Genomic DNA, 24,489 nt, shown 5'->3' with positions numbered 1-24,489 from the left:
CAAAAACACATCTTATTCTGGATAACATAAGACTTGTGTCCAACTTCGTTCTGCATTTCACACTCACACAGAAGAAAACATGCACAACATGAGTCAAGAAAAACCAATATCAGGAAAACCAATCTTAAATAGTTTAGAAATCAAATATAGGGTTGAACAAATATTTGCCCATACAGCGTTTGATCACTGTCTCAAAGCTCAGAGATACACAACCTTAATCTTCCCGGGCTTTGTTAATTCAAAATTTGGCTGTATAGCAAACACATTCTTTGTGCATTATATTGAGTGAAATATGGTCTCATACATCAAGCTCTCATTTATAGTGACATCCCCAAGTAAGGGGTAGCAGGTTAAAAATTAGATTAAAACAGTGCTACTTCCAAATGTTGATAATGTTCAAACAAGCATATTGGCATCCATTGTAATTTACTCATTGTAAATAAATCTGCAGATAACCACCTCCTACCACTTCCTGTAAACTTTTGGAAACTATGCTTTTTGTTCCTAATTGTAGGACTAATGATAATGACCAGGATAGATGAAGTGAATATTAACAAACGTCTCATATACTGGCAATGTAATACTATCTTGGTAACAATAGTTATTGACATGAATTGGTAATAACTATACAACTGGTATCAGCAGCACCACAAACTCGTATACCTACTTGTTTGCTTTGGGATGTCAACATTAAATCACCCTTTCAGTGTTTACAATTATATAAGTTCACCTCTTAGTATGTATCAGGATATGTATGATTTTCACCAGATGTTAATATTTTATTGGGAAAGCCTCCTCATCAATTTGAATTTAATCAAAAGGTACATTTAACTTGCAGTATATTCAAATCTAATCAAACCAGTAAGCATTTCTTCCAATAACTAATGAAATATTTTTCACACACTGTTTCCCCAAATGCATGTTTTTGAAGCACTGTCTTGGGAATCAAGGGGGATTTTTTTTTTTTTCCTAGGGTTTCTGGTTGATGTTTTGTTTTGTTTTTATTATATTTTAATCCAACTTGTGAGGAGCATGTTTCCACTTTAAGAAGAAACATAACATGATAACAGGCAAATCTAGCATTGCAGGTCTTACAGTTTCAGCCTCAGTACTCTTTGCTACTGTTCTGCTACCAGATTCATGGTCCCTTCAGATCATTTCAGACTTCACCTTTCAGGAGGCTTTGACCAGACTCACAGCTCTCACCATACCTCTCCGAGTGCCTCATGCTACTATACAAATACTCCATTGACACGTGCAGTTCCTCATTACTATTGGAAAGGAAAAGCACCATAATCCTCCTGAGAAATGATTTCATTATTTAACTTAAATTCTCAAGTTTGTACTTTCACTCATTTCACATTTTTCATGTCCTTATTTATAAACATCAATCCCCCAAAGAGTTTATGTAATATAGCCACTTATTCCATCAGCCATCAAAGTGGCAGTGGCACACTATTTTAAATTCCTATTTTGTCTGTAACTATTCTGTGTCTTTTCAGTTAATGTTCAATGTATAATGGAAAGATGACCCCTTGTGCAGAGAGAAAAGGTATTTAATGAAGGGGAATGATTCAAAAAAATACATATATTCTTTAACCTTTATTCAGGAAAGTAAGTACAATTTTAGGGAATTGAGTTTTAAAGGTTATAAAATCTTGGGACCTGGAAATAATAAGATTTTTTTTTTATTTTAATCCTGCAGCAGCTCTCACTCCCTCCAACAGTCTTTCATTTTTCCATCTGACCTAGCCACACTCCCTATTGATTTCTAATGCTATACTTCACCTCTTGACCTTGTCTACTGTATTAAGACTTCACTAATCATCAAACTGAACTTTGTTCCAGTGTTCAGGGCTACACTACAAATAGACATGATAAAAATAATATTTTGGAATATAGGGTCGAAAGGATGTGCACTCCTTTGCCTTACTGGATTCAGGCACTCTGTACCCTTGTTCCCTGCATTTCAGCCAAACTAGTGACATTTCAAGGATAAAGGCAACAATTAGTTTCTTACTTCTATTTCTACAGATTCATGCAGCTTCTTACAGGTGGCTGAGAAAGTTTCCGAAGTGCCAAATTCAAAATACCAAAATTTGTTCTTCATTCTGAAACAAGAAAAAAAAAAGAAAAGAAAAAAAGAAAGATCTTATTCACTATCAATGTGTGACAAAAGTGATCATCCTGTCTTCCATTATAAGTAATGGCAAAGGCTTGGGAACATGTGACATCCCATTTTAAATAGATGAGCTCATAATTTTCAAAGCTTAAATGTTGGTGTCAAGTTGTATGATATCCCCTAAAGGGATAACAGGAATGTGTTGAACTGACAGGTTCAAATGTACCTTTGACTTTTCTTTTTCAGTGACTATCAGAATATTTTTTATCACTTAACCAGTGACATGGCTCAGAAAAATGTATCGATTTTATTTTATGCCTTACACCTACAATACGATTTCTGATTCACAGTTAACATCTCTATCCTGCAGAGTAGTAGAATGTGCAAGGGCAATCCCATCATGAAGAAGAGGTAAGACAAAAATGTAGCTTGCCTTAAGTTAGATAAAAGTAAAGGCAAATGCCTTTACTGTGCATGATGACAGATGAGTTATTAGAAGAAAATAAAAATTCCAGATCTAATAATCTTTAGATATTTTGCAGTAGAAGAGCTGTATTATCAGGTAATTCGCTCATAGAGACATTTTAAATGGGCAGTGAGACCTGCATCTTGAAGATCGTTAACAGTTTCTACAGGAAAATAAAACTGTATTTAAAGCTAGTAAATTGCTGAGTTTATCATGACAGCAGGCAGAATTTACACTTTTTTTCTTCTTAAATACGTAAAGACTGCACTTCTATTTTACTAGATTTACTGCATACTGTTAAATACAATCAGGACGCAAATAGCACCATTTCAAATAAGTGTGTGTACTTTTTTAACTCTCATGAGTAACTATTATTTTGCAACAAAAAAAAAGCAGCTAAAAAAGAGCAACAACAACAAAAGACATTGAATAAGAATTCATTATTCACACTTAAGAATCAGATATGAACTCAGTTACTCCAATTTTATAAACTATTCTCTGACACAGGCACAGCACAGCGTGCTTGTAACTTGAAAATGACTGAGTCTGCATGACTTAGAAGTGCAGATTGAAACACCGACGTAGATGACTGTAAAACATGTCAGCAAAAGTACAAACCCTACCTAGTACTTATTTCAAATTACACATATAAGTCTACTTAGTCGTTCTTACAGTCCACTTAATGACTCTTAGATTTACAAAGTGAGAAGGGGCATTATTGTACCAGCCAGTTCCAGAAACCTGCTGGCACAAGAGCCAGCAATTCCTGGTGCAGTATGAGAAGGGTGTCTGGGTGTCCAACCTGGCAGCCTACAGAGACTGGGGAGAGAAGAATAATAAGGAACTGATACATTCCTAATGAAAAAAGTTATAGGAATTTTCAAAGGTTTTTACGCAGAAAATCTAAAAGTGTTAGGAAACAATTTTTGAGAACCTGCTCTGGGCTAAATGGCATATTCTCAAAGGAGTTCCAACAACAGAAATGTTCAGCCCAGATTCAGCATCCAGATTTCATGAATCCATGAATGGAAGTGATCTGATGTATGTTCCTTCTATACCTGCAGATTAGTTATCACACTGAAATACTGACCTGGGATCAAGTGCTCTATTTGTGTCAATGTATATGAAGAAATTCAGAATCTTTTAGTTTCCAAACAAATGTGAACCAAGTCCTGAATTTCCATTGGATCCCTTTGGAAAATCTGGATGCAGCTATTATCCTGCTACTTTCCACGCAGGGACAATGAATAACGAAAAAAAATTCCAACACCAAAACCTTGATGTAAATATTCATAAAAATAAAATTTTTTTATTTGAATCTTCTCCTTTGATAGCCTTTCCTCTTGTGATTCAGTGACTTTTATCCCAAATGAAGCATCTTTTCTTTTTCTTTATTGAAAAGATTGCTTTAAATTGACTCACTTATTAGCACTCTATATAACAAACTCTTTGATTTAAACAGTTAAAATAGGCATATATTTTAACGTCATTCAGAATATGGTGTCAAATTCAAGTACTTTGAGTTCAGCAATACAAAACTCATCATTGTCAATGCACTCATCGATTACTAGAAAAATCTAGATCTATAGATCTAAAACTTGTAGGATCATATGACAGAAGATTAAGGAAATATATCAGGTGAGGTTTTGATGGTAGATGTATTTCTTGTAATTGTAATATAGCCTATAAGATTCTATTAGGCCAAAAAATGTAGTCTTGTGCGCCCATGTTCCATTCTTGAGTTGACTATATCTCTGTTTTTAAGCATAGAAAGACAACTTGACAACTTTTTGAGTACAAAGATAGATGTAGATAGAAATAATTTTATTCTTCATTTTCAAAAGGATTTACCAACTTCCTTTACAAGCCATGAAATAGATTAGATTCCATGTTTTTATTCAAATACACTGTATCTTTTATTGGACAGGAACTTGTATTGGAACTTTTCTTACAGATACAAAACAGAGTTGAATAAAGAAATCCAGAGAAATTATACTAAAGTTTCTATAAGAAAGACAAATCTTCTTATTCTAGTAAATACTATATTTTTTCTAACAATTTTAAAAAAACCCTCTAAATCTGTATCTTCCACTTGCATTCCTCTTTCAAACAGGTGAAGCTCATCTTCTTATCAAGACAGCAGCAAACAGCTGAAGAACCCATTTAGAAGATTAATGAACTGCTCTTAAGGCCATTCTAATTTCTTTCACAATGGTATAACTAAATTTTAGGTTGGCAAACAAACACATGTTTAATGACAATTTTGCCACATTAAAACTGTAAGAAACTGAGTCACAGGCTGCTGTCATGTATATTTTCTCTCACTCCTAGAGGAGCTGATGATTTCAACTCTTAATAAGACATGACCAGAAAAAGTTGAAGTTTGTTTCACTTAAAAAAAAGTGCTATACAGTAGCACTTTTCTTTAAAACACTGGTTTTGTTGGAATAGTAAAGGGAATAGACTATTTTACAAAAAAGGGTTTTTTTTCCCAAGATTCAAAGTGCATAGTGAAATTCTTAAACAACTTTATGTTTGAAAATACAGTATAAATAAAACCTCAATCATTATTAAAATCTGACCTATCTAATCTTGTTATTGTATTAAAATATGTCAAAATATACAACCTATGGATGTAGGAGCAACAAAACAAAACTGTACTTCGAGAACCTAAACACCTTTTATGCTGGGAGTGTTCCACATCTTCAAGTATTGGTCAGTTTTCTGATAAGTGGAATGACCTTCTTTAACAGGGATGAAACAAATTCTCAAGACAGTACAGAGAGGCAAACACTGCAATTTCTTACAGCATTTCTATACTGTGGATAAATATCAGACTTAGAAACTTGGATATGTTTTTTGAAAAAGATCAGACTAATATTTGGTAATCAAGGCAAAATAATCAAAATAGTCTGTAATATGGGTTTGCTCCATTATCAGTTAATCAGAAACCCCCCTACTGCTAAAACTATTTTATATAACCTTTCTGATTAAGCAATTAAAAGGCATGTCATTGAAAATTTGTCCTGTATCTAAATATGGAAATAGTAAATACTTTATTCAACACCTGAAGAGCATCTATACTTCATTGCAGTATGCATACTCTGTCAGAACATGCATAACAATAGACCAGTTATAGGCTGCTAATAAAAGGTCATGACAATAAAAAGAGGAGTACTTTAAAGTTAAATAACAAATTCATACTCTGACATTAAAGGTCTACACTTCAAGCAAGAGCTTATTGCTACATTTTTAAGTTTGTCACACTTTCTACCACATCCTACTTACACTTCTCACGGCTGGGCTTCACGAACAAAGATTTGGAAAGGGCGCTACCCACATTTGCTACAAGCATGCTGGTGGCTAAAGAGGGTAATGGGAGATAAGACATGTCCGGTTGCAAAAGGCACAGCAGAAAGACTCCTTGGATGGTATAGGCAAGACACGATTCTTTCTGCATTGTCTTTTCGAGAGTGACCCTGTGTGCGTTCTCAAAAGAAGCAGCAGTGTTATAGATGGTGTGTCTCTAGACCTCCTGATTGGAGGCCAGAGTAGACCAGTGATGAAGATCAATGTGGCCAAGGCTGAGATGTTGTTTCAGGGAGTCCTTGTATCTCCTTTTCGGGGCTCCTCTCTTGGGGCAGCCAGTAGTAAGTTCACCATAAAGCAAGATCTTAGGGAGGCGGTGGTCCTTCATCCTGGAGACGTGTCCCGCCCAACGCAGCTGTGTTCTCAGCAACATGGCCTCAATACTTGTGACTGCTGCCTGTTCTAGAACAGATGTATTAGTCACATAATCTGACCAGTGGATGTTTAGGATTGTACGGAGACAGCGTTGATGGAAGCATTCTAGGAGTTGAAGGTGGTGGCAGTAAATGACCCATGATTCGGACCCATATAAAAGAGTAGACAGCACTATGGCTCTGTAAACACTGATCTTTGTACTTTTCTTCAGGTGTTTATTTCGCCAAACTCTTTTATGGAGTCTTCTGAAAGCTCTATATGCCTTTGCTACCCTGTTGTCTATCTCTCCATCAATCTTACTGTCCGAGGAGATGAGGCTACCTAGGTAATTAAACTGCTGGACTGATTTGAGCTCTGATTGGCCAATGGTGATATGGGGATGATGGAAGACTTCCTGAGGTGCAGGTTGATGGAAGACTTCTGTCTTCTTTAAGCTGACTTCCAGCCCAAAAAGCTCAGCAGCCTCAGCAAAGCAGGATGATAAATGCTGCAGAGCTACTTCTGTGTGAGTGACAAGGGTGTCGTCATCAGCGTAAAGCTGGACAAGATGTGGGCCTTCAGTCGCCTTGGGTTGAATAGGCTTCCATCAGTACAATATCGAATGTAGATACCATCATCATCATCAAGGTCTGCCGTGGCCCTTTGGAGCATCATGCTGAAAAAGACTGTGAATAGGGTTGGTGCCAGAACGCAGCCTTGTTTCACACCATTGGTTATTAGAAAGGGCTCAGAAAGTGCATTGCCATATCTGACTTGGCCGTGCTGATCCTCATGAAGTGAGATGATCATTTTAAGGAAATTGGGGGGACAACCTAAACGTTCCAAAATCTGCCACAGACCTTTTCTGCTCACAGTATCAAAAGTATCGACAAAGGTTACATAGAGACCTTTGTTCCCTACACTTCTCTTGCAGTTGTCTGAGAACAAACACCATGTCTATGGTACTCCTGTTGGCTCTGAAACCACATTGGCTTTCAGGTAGAATTCCTTCTGCTATAGCGGGTATTAGTCTGTTCAAAAGTATTCTTGCCAGGATTTTGCCAGTAATGGAGAGCAGAGTAATACCTCAATAATTTGAACAGTCTGATTTATCTTCTTTCTTCTTATACAAGGTGACGATGACTGCATCTTGAAGGTCTGATGGTAGTACACCTTGTTCTCAACGGCGCACCACAAACTCATGAAATTTAGCATGGAATGCTTGGCCCCCATGCTTACAGACTTCAGGTGGAATTCCATCAACCCCAGCTGCCTCGCCAGTTTTCACCTGCTGTATGGCCTTAAGAGTTTCTCCCATAGCAGGGACAATATCCAATTCATTCTTCACTGGTTGCTGTGTAATGTATCAAAATTGCTGAGTCTTGAACTACACGGCTAGTACTGAAAAGTGTGTGAAAGTGTTCAGACCATTGATACAGAATGGAGGTTTTATCTGTCAGAAGCATTTGGCCATCTGCACTGAATGCAGGGCTTTGGACCTGGTATGTAGGCCCGTATGCTGTTTTCAAGGCCTCATAGAATCCTCCGCAATTTATTATATTTATTATATTTATTATATTTATTTCCACTTTAATGCGCAGTGTCAAGCTTCAATGACTTCAGATAAAAAATTCTACATCAGAAAATTTTCAACTGTAATTTTTATAAAATTTCAGCTGAAATACTTTGGCCATTTTTGAAAATGACTGGAGAAAAACATCTATATTTGCTTATATTGTGTGCTTGATAACATACACTTTGAACTGTTTTAATACAGCTACACTTTCTGAGAAGACATTTTAATTTTAGCATAAGGATGGCCTTGCATCAAGAATACGTCTCTAGCCGTCTGCATGAAAATACATACAGAATTTAACTATATTATGACTACTTGGAAATAGATTTTGGGAAGGCTTTATTTTCAATATTCTCATATGGCAGTAAAACAAGAAATTTTTGTCTGTAGTTCTGTCAACTTTTATCCTTTAAGCTACATTAAATATAGAGATTTTTTTACCCACGAAAGTACTATAATTCTTCATTCTTCCAAGGTAAATTCCTTGAAAGGTCCACTGACAGGAAGCAATCTCTACCACAAATCTGTGCAAGAATGTCTGCTCATGGACAAGCAGAACTTGAATTCCTCCAGCAAGTATACCCTTTCCCAGAATATCATCTCTAAGCACTGCCTTCTGAAGACTTTTTTTTTAAAGCTATTTCAATTTGTTGCAGAAATACTGTCTCCCTGTTAGTGAGTGTCAAGAGTTGATCTCAATCTATATCATAAACTCATAGCTCCCATTCTAAGAGCAGCATTCATGAACAACAATGTACAGAATGTAATGAATTTAAAAGAGAAAGTAATTCTAAGGCAGGAAAAAAATACTAGGAAAGAAGCCATATAGAGTGGGTGCTTATCATTTCATCCACTATATGTCTGGAAGGTGCTCAGAACCTTAGGTTCAGGCTATGTACTTAAAAGGAACAGGCTTCTCCACCTCCTTTTCTCCCTTTTCTTCCTTTTTCACTGTTTTGTCTTCTGCTCCAAGCAAATGTGGAACAACATGTAGAACCACCTCTGCAGGGAACCAAAAATACCAGAAAAGTGTGCTGAAATGGAGATGCATTTCCACAGAGGAGAAACTGTGCACAGTACAAGAGGAAAAAGGGGATGAAAAGTATATGTGAAAAAAGAGGAGATTATAATCAGGGAAAATAGAGGAATCAAGAAAGAGAAGAACGAGGAAAAGATAGGAACCTAATTTCAAAATGCATTGAAGTTCTGCAAAGCTGAAAAAAGTATGATGATAAAATACAGAAGGGAAAAAAAAAATAATCCTAAAAGGAGATACAAGTAAAAACACATATTTCTTAAGTCTGAAAATACAGATAATAAGGTCTAAAAATGAAACTAGGAGTATAGGAAATGCCATGCTGGGCAAAAAAGCTGAACATCTGTTCCAAAGTTCTGTCACTGACAGTGGTTAGTACCAGAGACTTCGGAGAACAGGGTAAAACTCCATGTAGTATACAGCTGGGAATAATCTAGCTCTATGGAAGGTTTATTATTATTTATGATTCTATCAAATTCAAGGAGGTTACATTTAGAGGAAACATAAAGAAGAATTCTTTTTGATGAAGGTAGTGAGACACCAGAAGAGGATGCACAGAGAAGTTGTGGATGCCCTGTTCCTGGAAGTGTTCAAGGCCAGGTTGGATGATGTTTTGAGCAACACGGTCTAATGAAAGTTGTCCCTGACCATGGCAGAGGGGTTGAAACTAGGTGATATTTATCAACCCAAACCATTCTATGATTTTAATTCAGAGAGTTTGTGGCCACTTACATCATAAAGCAATACAAAAATGGTATGTATGGGGAAAATAAAAGTCTGTCTGGAAAAAGAAGTATATTAAGGTGTGTTTGAAATTTCTGCTTTTGGTTTAATGACTCCCAGCCTGTAAGACGTACATTCAAGAGCAAGTGACAGGTACTCTTTGCTGGATCAAGAACTGGCTGGATGGCCAGGCCTAGAGAGCGGTGCTGAATGGTGCTGCATTCAGTTGGCACATGGTCATTAGTGGTGTCCCCAGGGGGAAATGTTGGGCCCAGTCCTGTTTCATATCTTTATTGATGATCTGGATGAGGGGATTGAGTTTAGCAAATCTGCAGATGACACCAAGCTGAGGGGAAGTATCAATCTGCTGGAGGGTAGGAAGCCTCTGCAGAGAGACCTGGACAGGCTGGATAGATGGGCCAAATGCAGTGGTATGAGGTTCAATAAAACAAGTGCCAGGTCCTGCACTTTGGCCACAACAACTCCATGCAGTGCTACAGGCTGGGAACAGAGTGGCTGGAAAACAACCCAGCAGAAAAGGACCAGGGGTGCTGATTGACAGCCAACTGAACATGATCCACAAGTGTGCCCAGGTGGCCAAGAATGCCAGTGGCATCCTGGCCTATATCAGGAATAGTGTGGCCAGCAGGATCAGGGAAGTGATTCTTCCCCTGTACTTGGCACTGGTGAGGTCTCAACTTGAGTGCTGTCTCCAGTTCTGGGCCCCTCCCTACAGGAAAGACATTGAGGTGCTGGGGCAAGTCCAGAGAAGGGCAAATGTTGCTGGTGAAGAGTCTAGCACAAGTCCTATGAGGAGTAGTTGAGAGAGCTGGGGTTGTTTAGCCTGGAGAAGAGGAGGCTCAGGGTGACCTTGTCACTCTCTACAGCCACCTCAAAGGAGGTTGTAGCCAGGTGGGAGTTGGCCTGTTCTCCCCAGCAACCAGAAACAGGACAAGGGGACATAGTTGTAAGCTGTTCCAGGGACAGTGTAAGTTGGGCATTAGGAAGAATTTCTTCACAGAAAGGGTGATTAGACATTGGAATGGGTTGCCCAGGGAGGTGGTGGAGTCACTGTGCCTGAGGTGTTTAAGGAGTGACTGGATATGGCATAGTGCCATGGTCTAGTTGGCATGGTGGTGTTTGATTACAAATTGGACTTGATGATTTCAGAGGTCTTTTCCAACCTAATTGATCCTGTGATTCTGTGAAGTAAAAATTTATAGCATATTATATGTTGCAGAAATTGTACTTCATATTTCTGGTAATAAAAATAGGTGGATACATTGGATTTTATCTAATTAAATAAATACTCAATATCCGATAAAATAAAACTTTGGTTGATAAATACCTTAATGCACTGTACATTCAATATAAAGAATATTTTTATCAAGTCTCTCACAGAAGTTTTCAACAGACAACATATTTTCCATCTTTTCTTACAGTTCATAAATCTATTATCTAGGTAATTTTATACTTAGGTAAAATGATTTCATTGCAGCACATAATATATATTAATAAGAATGTATGACTTTTTCTAATGTTCTTCTTTTCTTTCTACTTCTGTCTTAACAATCATATAATTCCTGTTCTGCTTTGTAATGAATCATATGCAAAGGTAAGGAAATAGCCAGTGGAGATGCACATCCATAAGAGATTTATGTGTGACTGGCATGATTTTAATAGAGATATCTTTGTCAATTTTTTCTTTTTTTTTTTTCCATTACCAACTGTTCTTCTGGAAAATCTAAGTGTTAATCTCCTATGGCACAAAGCATAAGCAGAGATTGTATAGATAAGTGAAGAAAAGTTGAAATCCTGATAGGACACTTCCAGTTTTACACAATAAATAAAATTTTCATATTATCATAAAAGGATACCACCCATAGTTGAAAAGCTACCCCATAAATGCTTATAACACTAAGTAACACTGGGAGATCACTCTCCCTGACATTTATTAGTTCTACTGCTGCAATGCTGCATTTGACTCCATTTTTCTCTCATGCTTTATAACACAGTTTTGCACTGTAGCTCATTGATCTGCATGCAGCTGGGTTGCCATCTCTGCTGCCTGTCTGCTTGCCCCCCTTCTTCAGCTCTCTGCCCAATTTTCTCAAAACCGTCTGCAGTTCATTTCATTTTGTAACTCCCATTCTTCCCCCTTGCCCTTTCAGTTCTAGTCCTGCCCTCAGCTATGCTCTCACATCTGGCCGAGAATCCACTCCTGGACACCTTGCTCACTCAAACCACTTCCAGTAATAAACACAACTCATAAAGAGTTGCAAAAGGGCCGTGCAACTTAGTGGCTGAGGTATAAAAATATAGATGACATTTAATGCAGATAAATTTGAAGTGATGCATAGAGGAAAATAAAAAAATAATTCTAATTTTACAAACAGTGATTAGTTCTCAAGGACGAAGTCTTGGTCTCACAAATAGCTGAATGAAGCTTTCCTCTCCTCAAAGGGAATAATGTGAAGGGGGAGAGAGGAAACCACTTCTTATCTCAGGCTCAAACTATCCATTTGGATAAAATATTTGTACAGACAGTCCAGCTATCAATACCAGTTCACACACTCAAGCCAGGTGCTCATGTTCCCAAACATCATCTGTTGTCTGTATATTTGTAGATAAAAGGTGCAAAAAGGTGCAATGAATTCAACTGAAAGTGCTCCCTTTGCTAGAGTAACCAGAAAAAAAAAAAACAAAAACAAAAACAAGAGCAACACCAGGTTAATAATCATATCCATAAGCCACAATCTTCACTTATTAGCTATGAAACCCGTTTTTGTTGGATTAACCATGATGCCTTTCTTACACACCCTCTTTACATTATAGATTCCAACAGAGAGAAGCCTACTACTAACATCTATACAGAGGAGAATCTTATCCTAAAATACAAGTAAAAATGCCCATATTGAAATATAAGCAACATATCCCAAAAATGTTAAGATCTTTGGACCACGTGCTACGTGCTACAATGCAGGGGGAACTCATGGCTTTTGAGATATGCCATAGGTTGCATCTGTTTTGTGCCAACATGCAACAGGATGTTCATGAGGAAAAAAGAAAAATATTACTCCCAAGTTACAGAAAAGTGGTATACTCAACTGTGACAAATTACTGTTTAACCTACAGCACCTGATACAAAACCTAGCTACCATAAAACAATGTGATACCTGACTGACATAGTTTACAAGATATTCCTCCATGTAAGAGGGTACTGTTTCTAATTTGTAACAGTAATATCTCTTTGAAATAAGGAATTCTGATGCTTGCTTTAGAACACATTTTGTTTTAACAAATGTATTAGTAAGACAAAAAAACACAGTTTAGTTTCTCAAAATACTTACTAAAAAAGTGTCTTCATTATATCTGTGACTTAATCTGTCATTCTGCTCCATTAAATGAACATCCCTGTTACATTTTTTGAATCCTTTGTGTCCATTCACTATCATGAAGATTTCAGCTCTTAACATTTTACTTATTTTTATCCTCATATTTCTCCTCAGTTTCTTTCTCAAATTCCACAGTCTCGGGAGCAGATGCTGAGGCACCAATGACTCATTAATCTCAAGAGATTTTTCATCATGAACAAAAATAAAGTCCATAAACAGTTCCACATTTACCAGCTTTGATCATACTCAAGAACCAATGAAGCTCCTTAAAAAAGAAGAAAAAAAGCCCTTTCCATATATGTTATAATAGATCTACTATCTCAGAGCAAGGACACAGACCTCCCCATCTCATCTTTAAATTATGTCAGACAAATAAAAAAAAATGTCCTTTCCCTTACCCACTAATATGGATATGCAAAAGCAGACATGACACTGAGTAGTACTTATATTAATGAGACCACTATTAAGACAGTTCAGAGGCTCGGAGACAGGTTTGAAGGAGCAACTCCTTATCGGCTGCTTCACATGCACAACTGTAGCTTTGTTTCACAAAACAAACAAACAAACCAGTTTTGTTTACCTGTAAAGTAGGTGATAATATGTAATTAAATATTTTTCTCTACCCAATATTTTAACTCTCACTGAAAAGCTGAAGTATCTCAATACTGCTATTCAATTCTTGCCAAATAAATCCTCCCATTCCCTTAAAATGCTTGAAACACTATGCTTTATGCCATTCCCAAGTAAGACACAATGAGAAGATGAGGTGAAAATAAAAAAAAATAAAAAAAAAAAGAAGTAAGCAATCAAATGCTTTAAGGTGAACAGGGAGCAGCTCTTCTGTGAACACACAGGAGAAACATCAGACTCTGTGTAGGAGAAAATATTTGATTGAATCTTTTCTCCTCAGTATCCCTCAAGAAATATTTAAACCTGACAGAACTGGGAACTGACTTTGCCTGTCTGACTGGGATTCGGAGGAATTCTAAGTTTCTTTTTCTACTGGAAGAGCTGGTTTATGACTTGAGGAAGTCTCACCCTTTTGAAGTTTCATTGTCTCCTGATTCTGTCCCTTTAATAAAACCACTTCTAAGAATGAGGTGGCTTGCCTTGGATTGAGCTTAACACCACACTTCAGCATGTCAATGCCTTTGTCTACCTGGGAAGTGGACAGCTGCATTCCTATTCAAGAAAAAAAAATCTACCCAGTGGAACTGAAGGTGTGATTCACCAGGCCTGAGCGAGCAGAACTGCTCTCCAGGCTTCACTGAGAGAAATAAATGGCTCTCCACTGACTACAGTGAAAGCACTGACATCTAGTTCATATGTATGCAGGCACTTTTGAGTCCTACATTAAGCTGTCTAATCTCAAACTGAAAACTCGTCTTGTTTCAAAACACTTCACCTAGATAGTAGACTGTCCTTCCCCCAAATCCTTCAAGATAAATGAAGTCTCATTATTTCTCATTTTACTTGCTAAAAAAGAATTTACAAATACATCCTTGCAAGTATTTAAGTAGGACAATATATCTAAGCACCATTATACCTAGGGCTTTTAGTAACTTAGAACCACAGACAAACCCAAGATCTGAACCCAGTCCACCTGTGTTCCCTGTAGCACCTTAAATGCAAAAGAATCATAGAATCATAGAATCAACTGGGTTGGAAAGGACCTCCAAGATCATCAAGTCCAACCCTTGATCCAACATCACCATGGTTACTAGACCACGGCAATAAGGGCCACATCCCGTCTCATCTTAAAAACCTCAAGGGATGGTGAATCCACCACTTCCCTGGGCAGCCCATTCCAATATCTGATTGCTCTCTCTGTAATAAATTTCTTCCTAATTTCCAACCTAAACCTCCCCTGGCAGAGTTAAGACTGTGCCTTCTTGTCCTACTGCTGGTTGTCTGGAAGAAGAGACCAACCCCCACCTGGCTACAACCTCCTTTCAGGTGTTTGTAGAGAGTGATGAGGTCTCCCCTGAACCTCCTCTTCTCCAGACTAATCAACCCCAGCTCCCTCAGCCTCTCCTCATAGGACTTGTGCTCCAGTCCCTTCACCAGCCTCCTTGCTCTTCTCTGGACCTGCTCCAGCACCTCAATATCCTTCCTGAACTGAAGGGCCCAGAACTGGACACAGCACTCCAGGTGTGGCCTCACCAGCTCTGAGTATAGAGGAAGAATCACTTCCCTGGTCCTGCTGGCCACACTGTTCCTGATCCAGGCTAGGATGCCATTGGCCTTCTTGGCCACCTGGGCACACTGCTGGCTCCTGTTCAGCTTCCTGTCAATCCAAACTCCCAGGTCTCTTTCTGCCTGGCTGCTCTCCAGCCACTCTGTTCCCAGCCTGTAACGCTGCAGGGGGTTGTTGTGGCCAAAGTGCAGGACCCGGCACTTCGCCTTGTTGAACCTCATCTCACTGGAATCAGACCATCTCTCCAGCTTGTCCAGGTCCCTCTGAAGAGCCCTTCTGCCTTCCAGCAGATCAACACTCCCTCCCAGCTTGGTGTCATCTGCAAATTTGCTAATGGTGGACTCAATCCCCTCATCCAGAACATCAATAAAGATATTAAGCTGTCCCGTTTAATGCATGGACACTGCTACCTGCTTTCCTACAGAAGGGTTACAGCACAGCTTCCAGCTCTCAGGTGCAGATCATTCAGGAGAGAACAGGCAGGTGAAATATGTGGCATGCTTTATTCTCTTTTTGAAATGAAATTTCATAATTATTAAATAACAGTACATTCCTTTCTATTTTTAGATTAGGATGGGATGAGTGTCGCTTTTAAAAGGCCACTGATTTTCTTAAAACCTGAAAATATTACAATTAATGTTGTATTTGTGAGCCTATATTTTTAGGCAACTTTTTTCCCCTGAAGACTGAACGCAATCATAAGCTGTGGTTAAAAATGCTGTTCTGTAAATGTGCAGAGACTTTAGAATACAATTTTAGTGTGACAGAAGGCCTTTACTTAGTAGAAACCAGGACTTAGCATTGAAAATGCACATGATAGCTGTATAAATAATAAATTCTACTACTATAATTACTTACCATCTCACCCTTCAAAATAACAATTTAGAAGAGTAAAGCTAGGAAGAGTATAGTGGTTTTGCTCCTGTGTACAAAGGTATGTGACCAAGGATCATTCCTCCAAAAACCATGTTGGATTATCAGCAAATAACAGTTATATACCCAGTATGTCATTGTTTCACTTATTATATGCCTGTAGTGAGCGCACTTATTCTTTAATCTCTGTGCTCCATTAAAATTCAAAATATATACAAACAAGAAGAAATTGATTAATTTTTCAAAAGCATACTTAAAGTAAACCTGTAAAATGGTTCCCTGTGTTTCTTTTATGGAATATGTTTGTGATTATATACATTTCACTTCGGAGAAGTCTATATAACCCTTCATACAGGAATATACACAAAGATCACTTTAAGAAATCTCCCTTTCTAATTTTTTGATAATCATATGCTATAGGAATTGTAAATTTAGTACCAGTGTCTGGTAGGATTCTTTTCTGCAGCCAGAGAGTTGGTGAGGAATCAACCTTTATGGGTGATAATTCTAAACTATCAAGTCTAGTAATTAGACCCGTGCTTCTGCCTAAATTATATTTGTCTAGTTCAGTGCCTTCAGTTTTACTTCTTATACTACAGCTCCATATTGCATTTCTAATCATTACTTCACCCCAGCTTTTTAAAAGCTCTCACAGCTCCATGTTACCAGCTGTTGTTTTCTTTCTTAATGCATTTCACTTGCAAGGAGAAAAAAACAAACCAAAAAAAAAAACCCACCACCCCCACCACCCCCCAGATTTAGATTTCTTATTCTCATCCTTACTCACTGCTTTTCAGCTCCTGAAATTCATGGAAACAATGATTCTTTGCTGTAAAGTCAGCAATACTTTAGGACTTAAATTTCATAAGGAAACCAAATATGGTGAATAAGGATACTGTCATTTGGAAGCACTGATCTGATTTCTTCAAATTTACAGAACTTGGACTATAAGTCATAATTTTAAGTGACATAATATTTTTCTAAGTGATCTAAACTAAGCCAAATTAACCAACTCTTAAATGAAAGTTAAAATACATCCAGTGTATAATTTTTTCCAATTATTCTATAGATTAAATTTAGAAAGTAACAATGACAAAAAAACCTGTCAAAACAAACAAACAAAGCTTATATTAAACTGGCATTTTTTTTGTCTCTTCATCTTATTTGACATGCAGAAAACATCAGCTGCACAGCTTTTGTTAACATCCATGCACAGATAAACTGTGAATACTCAGTAAAGAAATACAAATTATCAGCACATAAAATGCTGCATCACAGCATTCGCCACAATTACTTGAGAACTGCAGGTAACACTTCTACTGACACTTGTAGTTGTATAAAGTTTACAGAAGTTAGCTTGAAGGCTTGGCTTTCTTTTAAAAAAATAAATCTTATGAGTGTATTAAAGCATATAAGCCTAGCATCTAAAACAGGTCTGCAAAATGTATTCTGCCATAAACTTTATAAGACTGAAGAAAAGTAATAAGAACCATAAAATATAGGTCTACAATATTCATCTGAGAAAGGTCAAGGGAACTTTTTCAAACCTTAACAAAAAAAAACAGAGAAACCATGTATGAAGCAGTCTCTAAAATTTTCTGCTTGGGACTTCACAAAAGCATGTTGTACATTTTTACTAAGTTAAAACTTAGTCTGCTGACTACAAAAGACATACGCTAAAGAAACCCAGGGTGTACCAAGCTTTTTCAGTTTTTCAGTGAAGAACACACATGAATCCATCATTTTTCATTTTAATGTAGACTGCAGAACTAGAAGGAATTATACACTGAAATTCTTAGCTTTTCTCTAGTTCCTCTGCATCAGTCTACAAGCTCCAAGGGGCAGTAAAATTATTATTGTTGCACCATTTGAAACAAAGTCCTAGTGACTCTTACAGTAATGCAATCTTTGTTGTTAGGGTCTTTCCCACAGAATGGGAAAATACTTGAATATTTCTTCTTCCCATCAGTTTTCAGCTGTGTAGCATGGTGCCAAGGCCGAATCTAATGTCTCTGTGGAGGACTTAACTGGTAGGAGAGGTAGCAAAAGACACATGTAGGATTTGAAATATAACTTTCATATTTAAAAGATGCGTATTTGCACATTCTTGTGGGATCTCTGGAGCTGACTGTAATTCTAGTAATTTTCAGGTAACAGGTACAGGTTTCTGTGTTAAGATATAAGCAACATATTAACCAAGTCTAACTGCCTTCAGAGATGGGGTTGGGGAGGAGGGGAAAAAGCCAAGCCCGTTTAGTGAAAACAGTGCTGTTTCCAATAAACAGAGACTATTATGTTAAGGCATGCTTTCTGAGAAGAGGTCTCATCTTTGCAAGTGGACTTCAAAAAAATATTCCTGCAGAATTTTCCTAAGTAGTAATTATAGACTATGTGTTGGTAATTGTGTAAAACTGTGGCTTTATCTCTAAGTAGGAATATTACTAACATATCAGCTCTACTCTTGTAAGTTCCATGAGAACACGCCATAGAATCATTTTGGTACCACATTTTTTACATATACAAACCTAATACACCTAACAGTCATTTGTATAAACGTACAGCTTTTCCCAGACAGGCTATTTCTAGGAAATAGCAATCATATTTTTTTTTATTTAGTTGTATGTCATTATATGGTAGGATGCTCAGAAATATTTCTTAAAGCTCTTTCTTAAAGCTTGCCTAATTTTGAAAATACTAGGTTCCAGCATCTTAGCTTGCTTTTTCTCTAAGTTGTTCCTTAGAGCTAGATATTGCTGTGAGTATGAAGTATCATGGGCAATTGTCACATGATAAATTACTGTTTTCATCCAATCAAATATTAAAGCTGCTCACTACTGACCTTGAGCACCACTTACACTCCCAGAGCCATGGCCCTTTTCTAAGTCATCAGGGTACAGCTGGCACAAATTCAGCCGAGCAATCAGATTCATACCCACTCGCAAAAGTTAAGTCTCTTAAAAGCTCTGTGTCTCACAGAGCACATCCAGAGGCTTGACCACTCTTGAAAAGGTGTCCAACACCTGACTGTTCCTATCAAGGAGTATTACCTGCTCATATTGATTTGCAGCAAAGTATTTCTCAGTAAGCATTTCCACTTAACATTTACTCTCATGGAACCTGTGTAGTGGGAGATATTTACGAGTTGCTTTCAGCTTAAAAATAAATCACCTCTAATTCCTCTAAGCGAAATCAATCAAAAGTCTTTAAAAAATGGACTGGTTGTTTGGTCGATTCTGGCAGAAAAGTAAACAGCACTTCAGCTTTTCTCCACCATTAAGGTCTAAATGGCCTAGAAAGTAAATCAATATCTCCAGTCAGCCTTCTGGCCATTGTTTAGCCAGTAGATATGGATTTTCTCTAGCTTACTGCACTCCTTTGGGACTAACCTGTAATCCTCAGAGAGTAATAATAAGTTCATTATCTAGTTCAGCTCTCTGTTGTACATTTAAATGGACCACATCCATCAGCAGCACTTGTTAAAGCTAAAGGACTATGACATCCCATTCAACCTATTTCACAATGAAATACTTGCAATACCTGATGGAGAAAATTATTGTAAAAACCTTATTTGTTGTCAGGTTATTAAAAATGAAATATCACAAATGAGGTAAACAGTAAATAAGGATTTTTCCTTATGTAACATTGTTTCTTTGTTAATGAGTTAAATTGTGGTGAAGTTTATTTCTGTCATACTTCATGAAATCCTTCATTATTCATATCAGTCTGTTTCAAATATTTCTGGTTAAATACCACTACAAAGCAGGCAGCTGTCAGAACCAATCAGTACATTTTTTCATTCTTGAGCTACCAGATGTTTGCTGGACTAAAATTGTTTCTCTTTCCTCTACCTGAAGTGCACAAGAAAGCTCTCTCATTTTTAAACACTGAAGTTTTAAAAGGCTCTACTGTCGGATCACAGAACCTATGCTCTGCTCTCAGCCAGGAAGACTTACAGTCTCTGATCTGACCACTCTGCTTTATTGCATACACACATTTTCTCTGATAAAGGTATACAGTCTATCACAGCATGACAAATAAACCATTAATTTTACAGCTTTTACACTGAACATTTTTAAAAAATACAAACTAGCAACTATTCTCTAGATGATCTGAGCATTTAAAAAACCCCACTTCATACTTACTAGCTGCTGTAACTAGATCCATACTGTAAATTATGCACATGAAGACTGCTGCCTGCTGGGGAATGTGCTGCATTTTATCTAAAGCCTCATACTCAGCCCTCAGATGGGTTATACAGATATACATAAGAGTCACAGCCACAACTGCCACACTGCCAAAGCTTCTTTTCTCTAATTCAAGAACTATTAGGAAGAATGAAACAGGAAAAGGATGGGGGCTATGGCTCTATTCAGGCAAATGGTTTGAAGAGCAATAGTTCCTATCATAAGCAACCATTCTTTTTTTCTTTCAGAATTGCCTATCCAGATTGCAACCACATTTAGTTGAGTGACAGTCTTCAAATCAAAAGGAGAGCTGACATAGTCCTAAATAAAGATTAAGGAACTGATCCTTAAAAAGGATCTTCTAAATTCAGAGCTTAAGTCCAAACAGCAGTACTGTACGGAAGGAAAAACAGAACTTTATGACAGTGCCAATTCCCAAGATGAAGCTTTGGTCTCTGATGAGCTACTGTTGGTACTGGGGTCACCACTAGTTGACAGCTAGAGAGTACCCAGAGTTCCCCCCTTATGTACTCTCTAACAACTCTGCTCTGTTCTAAAGAAATTCACTTGGTTTGGTAAAGTTTTTTTGGATCACTCCACACAGCACTATAATGAAAATCAATAGAACTTAAGTTCCTAAGTACATCTCACTTTGAAAATATCTATTAATATTGTGTGGAATAATGCTTATCCACCCTAAAAATGGAGCCTTGAGGTCTTCTGAATGTCACTAATCTTTGGCAGAGAGTAAGGTCTGGTGGAAAGATAAGTCAATGAGATCAAAGCCATAGAATGGAGTGCCTGAAAAAGCATCCCAAAAGGTGTCCTTCCAAAATTCTTCACAGATGTTGGTTCTTGTCCTTACTCTTTTAGTATGCAAGATGTAAATCAAAAATAAATATCTCCTCTACTTTTTCATAGGACTTAGGGGTTCACATTATCCCCAAGTGATGCAACTGATATTCTAGGAGGGGATATTTGTTTGCTTTTGGTATTGTTATTGTGGGATTCTGTTCTCCTCATTATGTTTGTTCTCAGGGAACTGTAGTGGCATTGACTTGTGAGACAATTCTTTCACCAGCTCATTATGTCTACTGATGAGTATTTGTAGTCTTCATTCCTAGATCAAATCTACCTACTTGCAGCTTCTGTGCCTTCCTATACTTTATCTCCTAAACTAAACAACCTTTCACAATTTTAAAAATAAATAGAATCTCATGCTTGCTATGATGATCTCAGAATTTAATCTTCTCTGTTTTATGACAAATATTCAAATGTTTCATAGCTTTTTCCCAACTTTTAACAATTTTTGCAGCTATTTCAGAAACTGTTGCAAATGCCAATGTTCTTTTTAAAGACTAGGCACTAGAATTACATGAAACATCACAGCAGTATTCTCATGAACACCATATGAACTATAAAGAATGACCCTCCTACATGTAAGTCTCATTCCCTTGCTCATAAAGCCAAAGCCCTTCTCTTCTCTTCAAGCCCCATAATCACTCTCAAAAGTTCCTGTTCCACTCATTATCAGGTATGAACTATCTAGGCCTTTCCAGAGTCAGTATTCTCTAAAATAAAAGTTCAAAATTCTCCACATATGACCTAAAGTTGTATTTTCTGGATATCTGACCCTCCATTTAGCTATTTTAAGAACAATCAATCCAGACAACTCTTATTCACATTTCTGAAGTATTACTTAACACACTTCCAGTTTTTATAAGACAAAAACTTTGCTGTCAATGTTTTCTTACAGCTCTCTGACAAAGACATTACATTCCACTGTAAGAAATAACTGCTTAAGTCTGTACAAACATTTTGGGCATAAAAATGTATAATAGTAATTATACCTATGGATTAGCCTGTGTAGACTGTACACTTATTTTGCATAACATGCTTATAAGAAAGTACTAGAAACAAAATACACTTAAAATTAATTTTGGCTTTCATGTAGCATATTATAGACTCCTTCCAGTCAATATACTTTTAATCTCCTGTTACATTAAAAAGTGCTGCAACCTAGATGCTGTTAAGAAACTAAACCCTTTAAGATATTTCTTTGATACAACATCTTCTGTGTTCAGTTTTGTATCTTTATCTCATTCCTATTTAGCACTAGTTTTGTGCAGGAGCTAAATCCTCTTCACAATGTGCATAGTTTGATAATTAGTTTAGGCATTTGTAATACTTTCATATCCTAATAACTAGTAAGGGAACTTACACCCTAATGTCTTGTATCTAGAATGAAATCTGATCCTGCTAATTAAAAAATAAAATTCACGTGTTTCAATGAGGTCAGGATCTCGGTCTTGATCTTTCAAGGCATTAGTATAATACACTCTTGAAAGTCTGATTTTAGCACTGTTCTTTCCTTTGTATAATGCACATTTGTGAAAGTGGTTTTTTTCTTTGGTTTTAGCCAGAGACCTAAAAAAAAAATAATAATCAATTTGGTTATTTTAAAATGTGATTATGTTAAGAAAATGACCTCTATATAAACATTCTCACTCATCTGCTCTATAAACATTCTCACTCATCTGCTCCTGCTGTCTCTCGGGTCTACAGCAAAATGTTTTACTCAACTGCTAGGACTCAGGAAGACAAGTTCTTTACAGAGCTTTGCTGATGAGGTGTCACAAGATTCCCAAAGTTACCCATACCTAAGGGTTTAAGTAAATGATTGATTGTTCAGAGCTGATCACCATTGTCAGTTGATCCATATATGAGTGGAAGTTTTGTACTACAGGTAAAATAGAAAACCAGGAGTCTCACCAATGTACATAAAACAACATGGAATCAACAGAACCAAAACATTATCAGAAGCAGTAACAACGGATGAAAATTATTTCAAAGTGAAGGTAAATAGACTTTCTCTAGTGTAAAGACCTTATGAGTAGCCCAACTTCAAGACACACCTGTTTTTCTTTGCTGTCCTTAGAGAATGTCAGAGAGTGGAATCTATTGTGATCAGCAGTGTGCCCTAGGTGCTGGCAGGATAGTCGCCCCTCCAGCTAGACTTGCACAATGCATCCTGACAGCCTTAAGGCACCGAGGGAGATGTAGCCAGGAGAAGTGATTTTAATCATGGGGGAAAGGGACAAAAGCACCTAACCTACAACTCCCTTGAGATATTCTTCAATTGGGAGCAGGCAGACAGCTGTTGAACTTGAGAGACTTCTTAATTTGCTAATGTTGCTCTTTTGAAAAAATTTCTCAATTACATGACATGACCTTGGGAATAAGGTGCTTGTGCAGGTCATGTGGCAGGCTTTTGCTTTCAAGCGACTAAAGTTTACACAGCTTGAAATATGTGTAAACATATTTCATTTTAGCATGGTTTCCTTTGGCACTAAGGCCTCTGCTGAATGCAGTGCAGTGTCCTGGCTTCATACTCCCTCTGGGACATCATGTGTCAAGTCCGATTGGCCATGGGCTTCTGGCACATGAAGTTCATTTTACGTTACTTGACTGAAGTTTAATCAATGTATACATAAAAAGCTGCTAAGAAGCAATGCGAGACAGAGGATCCAAGTAATCTCATCGGGGCACAGGCACTCCTACCATCAAAGGAGAAGCTCAGGACGTCCAGTAGAGGCCACCAAGGTGGCTGGAGCTGGTGCATTTGTCCCGTGTGAGGAGAGGCTTAGGGGGTTGGACTTGGTTCAGCCTGGAAAGGAGGCAGGGGAGGAAATGACAGCCTGCTGGAGCCCACAGGACTGAGTCAGGCTCCTTACAATGGTGTATGACAGAAAGAAACAGAGGACTTAAATTGAAATAAGATCTGACAGGACATATGAATTTTTTCAACAGACAGCTGAAGGAACAAGAATAGTTTGTCTAGAAAGGTTGTGCAGTCACCATACTGTCGGATTTCCAAGGCCAGGCTGCATAAAGACCTGAGCAACCTGGCTGCCTCATAGTTGACCCTAGGATCTGGACATGGGCACGGGAGAGACCTGAAGTCCAGGATAATATTTAATGGCTCTGTGTCTACGAGCAGAATTGTGACTCAAGAGGGTAAGGGCCTGTGTATATTCCACTAAAAATACACACATGTGCCGAAGAGAATCCATCAGTATTAGACAAGAGTATAACCAACTACTTATGGGAAACAGAATTACCAGGAGGTATCAATGACCTTCAACCTCTACAAGTCTTGCAACCGGGAAAACAAACAACACAAGAAACATTCAA

General features: G+C 37.6%; 1 protein-coding gene across 8 annotated transcripts in view; it reads right to left on the bottom strand.

Annotated features, from left to right (window-relative positions):
• Positions 1-24,489, bottom strand: part of DGKB (diacylglycerol kinase beta) — a 386,692-nt gene that overhangs the window by 76,309 nt on the left and 285,894 nt on the right. For all 8 annotated transcript variants that reach the window (XM_027723229.2, XM_027723230.2, XM_027723231.2 and 5 more), the window contains one exon: positions 2,021-2,111. In XM_027723229.2, coding sequence (XP_027579030.1) covers positions 2,021-2,111 — 91 coding nt within the window. The remainder of the gene's footprint in view (positions 1-2,020; positions 2,112-24,489) is intronic.

Source organism: Pipra filicauda, unplaced genomic scaffold (genome assembly GCF_003945595.2).
Source record: "Pipra filicauda isolate LSUMZ 115617 unplaced genomic scaffold, ASM394559v2 scaffold66_size7647185_pilon, whole genome shotgun sequence".
NCBI lineage: Eukaryota > Metazoa > Chordata > Aves > Passeriformes > Pipridae > Pipra > Pipra filicauda.
Note: the sequence above shows the minus strand (reverse complement) of the source record. Positions and strands in the feature narration are given on the sequence as shown.